We start from the raw sequence: 6,452 nt of genomic DNA, 5'->3' as shown, positions 1-6,452 counted from the left end.
GGAAAATCAAAATTATGATCACATTTTACCAGCATCTGAAATCAAAGGAGCGTGATGCATTTTCATGAAGTGTATTTAATAAATTAAAAGTTTCTAAAAGGTTCATCTATACTTTTGATATCTCACCCTTACAAGAACGTTGTATTCTATAAACTGGAATGACTGTATAAGGGAAGCTTTGGAAAACTCGTCCCCATGGCAACCCTGCTGCGTGCGCATCAAAACACTGACAGCACCATCACCCGTCTTTCCTTCTCCATCCACACAGATCCTCAGCAACGAGCCTGGGCCTGAGCAGCAGCAGCAGTAGGGGCAGAAGAAGAACAACCACGGAGAGCCTGTGAACGCCGTCATCCAGAGTGGAGAGCGTGCTAACCAGGTCCAGATGGAAGGATCCTCTCATCCCCCAAACCTCCACATGGGCTTCGCTCGCAGGCTGCTATACATGTGGTCGAGTTTTGCACCTTCCAGGGAGCTGGGCTTTGCCAGATGATGGTCTATTATATCTTCTGCAGGAAATAAATTACAAGATCATTTGATGTGTGGCCACAGAGAAGATGTGATGCTTCTCAGATGTGAGCCAACTGTGATCCTGATGAAGACATTAGCATACTTTGTGAGTAGCTTGTGCAGCTCTTTAAAAATTGGGAAAACTATTGAGTTTCTGGTCCACGGTCCATCTCCATCGTGCATGGGAGTAATGTAAGCAGGAAAAACCGAACAGAACAAATATGATGGCTAAGGGAAAGGAAGAAAGTGACATCAAAAGCCCTGTGGTTACCATGGATTTTCATTAAAACAGCTACAAAATGATATCAAACACCAACAAATCCCACAAAAAAACTGTCTTTAATCCCCCTGAGAAAACAATCGCTCTTTTAATGGAACTGTATTGTCATTCCACATGCTCTCAGATCTTCTTCCAGACACAAGATTTCTATCATTATTCCAGGATCCCAGCCTCTCTGCTGCCATTCCCCTCATGCATGAAGTCATACGGAGGCTGTCCTCACCCAGGTCCTTGTTCCCTCTATTTGCTCTCCACTAAATCACACATGCACAAGGGCCTGATCTTTGCCAGCGGTCTGAAACCGACCTTCTGCTCCTCCAAAAGCAGCTCAGCGTCAGGCAGAAGGGAAATCCAAAACAAGTCCCGAATAACGACACGTTTGCAAACCTACTACGGGATCTGAGAAAATAATGCAAATATCAGGTGGTTTTACCATTTGAGGATTTCTGAAGTTCTAAACGTTGTCGTGTTTATAGGTATAAAGGTGGATGGAATGAGTCGAAATAAGACGATGGATTTTGAGAGGTGTAATTTGAAAAATATGCCAACCGGAATATCGGATGATAAATACATTTGAGGTTGATGCATCGTCAGGCTCATCGTCACAAGGCGTCAGCACACCAGTGGAAGGGATCCTTTCATCTTTACATCAACATCAGGTAGCGATGATGGAAGAGAGCTTCTTCTCTACTCAGCATCCTCCATCAGACCAGAAACATCACCGCTCAGACCCTCCTCCCGCATCCACCTCAGAGCCGCTTCTTCATCTTGCCCTTCTTCTGGCTGCCCCGCCCGAAGCCCGACTTCTTAATTTCCGAGAGCCACTGTCTGTTCTTGGTCCGGAGCTTCTTCATGCCGCCGCCCTGCAAGAAGTTCTGCTTCTGCTGCTTCTTCCGCTGCTTCAAAATCTGGTCTCTGGTTTTGAGCTCCGAGCGGACTTTGCGGCCGCCTGGCGACTGCTGCGGGACGGCAGGCCTCTGATGGTTAAGACCCCGCCCACCGCGACCACGGCCGCGACCACGACCAGCACCTGGGGGCAGACGATAACACAGTATCACAGAGAAGTACAAAAAAAACTTTTTACAGTGTATTCCGAACGGGGTCCAAAACACAAAAGACTGGAAACATCCAGGTTCTCAATAATAATCTTTTACCTGCTCGTGGCCGCCCCCCTCCTCCTCCCGCTTCTCCGTCTGACACAGCATCTTCGATCCTGTATTTCTTCTTCCATTCCTCATAGCTGAAATGTTGTTAAGGGATCCAACAGCACAATAACAAAAGAATAGCGGCAGTAAAAGACAAAGTTCACCGCTGGGATACAAGTTCTTCTTGTTTTTCTTGTTTGCGATGACTTGACCGCCGTCAGTTTTGATCTTCTTCTTCTGGTCGTCCTTCCCCGTCTCTCGGACAAAACGCTTCCTCTTACGGTCCCTATTAAAAACACACACGCTTACTGATGATATAAAATGGCACCTACGACCTACGAGATATTAGTAAGAAGAGAAGAGAGATGTGTTCAGAATGAAATCAAGATTTCACCATTTCATTATGGTTTTGTGTTGGTTGAGTCGGTCTCCCTCGTCCCCCATCAGGTCCAGGACGGCTGAAGAGGCCTGCTGTTCAAAAACGGTTCCCTCTCCACTGAGACTTAACCTGAGGTCACACACAATAGAACGCCACCCATGGATTAGCTGCAGATAGTTGCATTTTTTAGGTCTTTTTTCACCTTCTATCTCCTCACCCTCTCTCAGAGTTGAAGTCTTTGGGTCTGTAGGGGATGTAATACTCCTCATCTTTGCCCGGCTGTCTGCTTTTCTTGTTCTTCGGCCAATCTTCTCGATCTCCCCGTAGGCCTCTCCGTTTTCCACCAACTACAGCAGAGAACACCTCCTGGTGACAACAAATGGAACTGCATGTCAGGTAGTAATAATTGACATCCAGGGTAGCCATGACCCGGTAAAAAGGCTGAATAGGTCAATTTCATTAAAACAATATATATTTTATATATATTAAGTGTCTTACCTTCAGGTCATCATCATCGTCTGCGGGTGCGTACGCCGTCTCATCACCATCAGTGGTGCTGGGGCAGACAGGCTGCCGTAGAGGGGCTTCTGCGGCCAGGCTGTCTTTCTGTTTGCCAAATTTCTCCACCAGTCGCGCATCTTTGGAACGTTTGGCCCGCATCACCTCGCTCGCCTGCGTCTTACTGCTAGAGTTGATCTCAAATATAGTCTGGAAAGACGTTTTCATTCCCAAGGTTAGTTCTTCACAACAACGCTGGTGCACGAGCTGCGTTTTCATTATCTGTAACTTGCCGATTTAGATTTGTAGCCCTTGATTGCGTCAACGATCTGAAGGCGCTCCAGTTCTGTTTTCTCCAAACCGACTCCTGAAACAAGGTTTAACACGTGGTTAACAACTGCTGGTAGTATGTCCTCGCAACTGTATTCACCACCCATGGCTAACCGAGGAGGGGATGGACAGCCATAGAGGACGAATCCGTGCTTTTGACCCGTCTGATGGACTCGGTGGAGGGGTTTGGCCGGGACTTGAGGTACTGCTTGTAGGCATTTTCAGAAACCCGGTGCAGATTTTGAAGGTCCAGAGAGTTTTCATGAGTCGTAATCAGATGAGAGCTTTCATCATCCAGGATACTCTGAGGTACTCGACCGCACACACCCTCTGTATCTGAGGAAAAAGATCGGAGTTGGAGCCAGTAGCGGCAGCGGAGGTCACAGCTGACCCATAATACCAACATTCGTTACCTTTAGTGTGGTCAGGTGTGGCAAACTGAACAGGTCTCCCAAGGAAGAGATGAAGATCAAATACAAACGGCATCTCATCTTGACAAATCATGCTGTAGGCTGTACCGCTGCGCCCGGCACGTCCCACACGGCCTGATTGGGAAGATCAATCAGTGGGCAAGTTATGCTCCCTTATCCATCAGCCATGTCCCATGTCTTGAAAGCTGGAGACAATCGTTCTCGCTTACCAACTCTGTGCAAGAACAGTTTGGCCTTAGAGGGGAAGTTGTAGTTGATAACATTATCCAGCAGGGGGATGTCTATACCACGAGCGGCAACATCAGTCACAATCAGCACCATGGCCTTCCGATGCACAAATTTCCCAATATTGATCTTTCTGGCAGTCTGATCGAGGGAACTGTAGATGTAAGCACACTCCACACCCTCCAAGGTCAGCAGCTGGAGAGAAAACCACAAGCATTTGTTTAAAAAAGCTAGAGGACGAGAGAAGGTTCAGCAAAATGATTTTTTTTTAAAAATGGTTTCTTACCTCCTTGAGGTATTCTACATGGTGTTTGGTGGCTGCAAAGACCACTGTCTGCTCTTGAGGCTTCACTACATTCCTGAGCAGGTAAAGCAGCAAGGCTGCCTTGTCGTCCACGCGAACATGGAAAAATGAAAGCTGACAGAAGGTGGAAAAGAACACGGATTTCAATAGGGATTATTTCTGTGTAATAAATGAACACTATTATTGCACTTTTACTCCAGAGAACCCGAAAGCACTGTGGCACAGGAGGTAATCTACCTTTATCTGATCACTGAGTTTTGAATCCACATCTAAACGAATCAAAACTGGTTCAGTGAGCCCTAGAAGAAAAGGCAGAGTTATTTTTCAAGCCAGAAGATATAACCAGGCCTATAATGACCCTGACAAATGTGGTAATCTTCCAAATCGCACCTGCTCTGGCAAACTCTACCAGCAGTTTAGGCAGCGTGGCAGAGAACAGCAGAGTCTGTCTTGTGTCCGGGAACCTTCGAATTATCTCCTGGAGCTGCTCAGCAAAGCCCATTTCAAATAACCTGAGAAAAACATGAACAACGCAGTGGTTCAAATACATAAATATGAACTTTAGAACTGTGTAAGCATTCAGGTAACCCTTTTAATTCCACGTCTTACCTGTCGGCCTCATCAAACACCACGTACTCCATGTTGTGCAACTTGAGGTTCATCTCCTTGATGACATGCATAAGACGACCAGGGGTACCAATAATTCTGAGGAGGGACAAGCAGACTCATCACATGTCTGGTAAGAACCACGATTATTGACCTATGACCTCAACACTTACATATCAGGATTTTCGTGCAGGGCAGCGAACTGGTCATCCATACTAATTAAGAAAAGAAAATGACATTTTATGTTTAGAGTCACATTACAAGAATATCATGCAGTAACTTACCTGTCACCACCAAGGATCAAGGCAGTCTTCAGCTTGGTAAATTTCCCCAACTACAGCATCACAATACAATAAGGAAAACGCATCAGCCACAACATGTAGTAAAAGAATAAATGCCACAACCAACCAGAACAAACACTAATTGTCCGACCTCTTTTGTGAACTTCATCGTCTGCAGGGCCAGCTCTCTGGTGGGGGACAGGATGAGAGCCCTTGCTCCAGTCTGGGCTTGAGGGGCTTTCAGTTTCTCAAACATGGGTATCAGAAAGGCCGCCGTCTTCCCGCTGCCAGTCCGGGCCATAGCGACTACATCTTTGCCATCCAGAATCACTGGGATTGTCTTACAGGGTGAAAAAAAGTCAGGAGTAAAATAGGATTCCAGAGGTCCCAAGTTTCAGACGAATAGCTTCTGAGGTGGTGCTGACTTACCTTTCTTTGGATCGGTGTAGGAACTTTGTAACCTTTTCTCATGACACCTTTATACACAGGATAACTAAGCCCTAAAATTAGAGGGGGAAATTATTGTCTTAGTTAATTTCTGTATGTTTTTAGGGGGAAAAGGTTTGAAGGTATGTAAACACTTGCTCTATCAAATGCTCTATCTACACTCTATAAGGGGTCTTACCCATTGACTGAAAGCCCCCAGACTTCTTTTTCTTCTTATTTTGGGCTCTAACCATTTCCCTGGTGTCAGGCTCCACATCTGAAAGGTAGTCTGATGACGCAGGGAACCTTGGCAGCTTCCTCCCTGGCTGTGAGATCAAGAAAGAGAAATAAGTACAAATTATGAATATTTAAACTTAAATGTTCTGCAAGAAACTGCTCAAATTCTGTAAAAAAGAGGCGTCAGAGTGAGCACAAGATGTCAAATGAAAGATTGTGAAAGAGAATAAGAAATTAGAGAGCATAACTAAGCAGATCTGACAGGCATACACGGAATATATTAGTCATAATTAGTACTAGTGTGATTAATGTAAATTAAAAGGAAGCCAGCTTGTTCATCCAAGGGGGCATCCGGATTTGAACCGGAGACCTCTTGATCTGCAGTCAAATGCTCTACCACTGAGCTATACCCCCGCACAATGCCATAGAATGTGTAGGTAAAGAAAAGCAAAAGTGTAGGTAATCAAACGCAATGAGCACATTATTGATTTATGCGTATTTTCCGTACCGAATCATCGTTTCTGACTTCGGTGACCAGCTCAAAGTCTCCGTCAGAGTCCGCCTCCATCTCTCTGCCGGCGGTGTGTTTCTTCTTCTTCGTGAATTTCTTCTTTCTCTGCGCCATCCTCGAGCTTTAAGGTTCTCGCAAAGCCACGCAGGAACTTTGAGTTTCTTAACTTTATGACCAAACTTGCTCAACAAGCGGAATATACACAGCTCCTCCCGTCTTAACGTATAATAACACGGTAGGCGGACATGTTGGACACACGTGTGGACTTCTTCTGCTTTACTTCTTCCTC

At 45.7% G+C, this 6,452-nt stretch overlaps 1 protein-coding gene and 1 non-coding gene across 2 annotated transcripts; both read right to left on the bottom strand.

The window, feature by feature from the left end:
* Positions 1–1,302: 1,302 nt before the first annotated feature.
* Positions 1,303–6,452, bottom strand: ddx54 (DEAD (Asp-Glu-Ala-Asp) box polypeptide 54). Its single transcript, XM_057019232.1, has 20 exons — positions 6,161–6,452; positions 5,615–5,741; positions 5,419–5,489; positions 5,141–5,329; positions 4,993–5,042; positions 4,882–4,923; positions 4,712–4,807; positions 4,493–4,614; positions 4,340–4,401; positions 4,085–4,216; positions 3,783–3,993; positions 3,556–3,687; positions 3,257–3,478; positions 3,106–3,179; positions 2,813–3,022; positions 2,532–2,680; positions 2,330–2,443; positions 2,111–2,221; positions 1,945–2,030; positions 1,303–1,820 (listed from the first exon to the last, which is right to left on the bottom strand). Exons 1-20 carry the CDS (start codon positions 6,275–6,277, stop codon positions 1,540–1,542), a joined length of 2,598 nt encoding a protein of 865 aa, XP_056875212.1. The 5' UTR covers positions 6,278–6,452; the 3' UTR covers positions 1,303–1,539.
* Positions 5,995–6,066, bottom strand: trnac-gca (transfer RNA cysteine (anticodon GCA)). The gene has a single exon. It is a non-coding gene; the product is annotated as a tRNA-Cys (tRNA).

The sequence above is a fragment of the Takifugu flavidus genome, chromosome 20 (assembly GCF_003711565.1).
Source record: "Takifugu flavidus isolate HTHZ2018 chromosome 20, ASM371156v2, whole genome shotgun sequence".
NCBI lineage: Eukaryota > Metazoa > Chordata > Actinopteri > Tetraodontiformes > Tetraodontidae > Takifugu > Takifugu flavidus.
The sequence above is the reverse complement of the archived record's forward strand: the minus strand, read 5'-3'. Positions and strand labels throughout refer to the sequence as shown.

Excerpts from the sequence above, each read along its gene's own strand:
- ddx54 (XM_057019232.1), bottom strand. The coding sequence starts at position 6,277 with ATGGCGCAGAGAAAGAAGAAATTCACGAAGAAGAAGAAACACACCGCC. Across the intron at positions 3,180-3,256 it reads GGCTGTCCATCCCCTCCTCG|GAGTCGGTTTGGAGAAAACA; the intron begins GTTAGCCATGGG and ends ACCTTGTTTCAG. Across the intron at positions 1,821-1,944 it reads AGGGGGGCGGCCACGAGCAG|GTGCTGGTCGTGGTCGCGGC; the intron begins GTAAAAGATTAT and ends GTCTGCCCCCAG.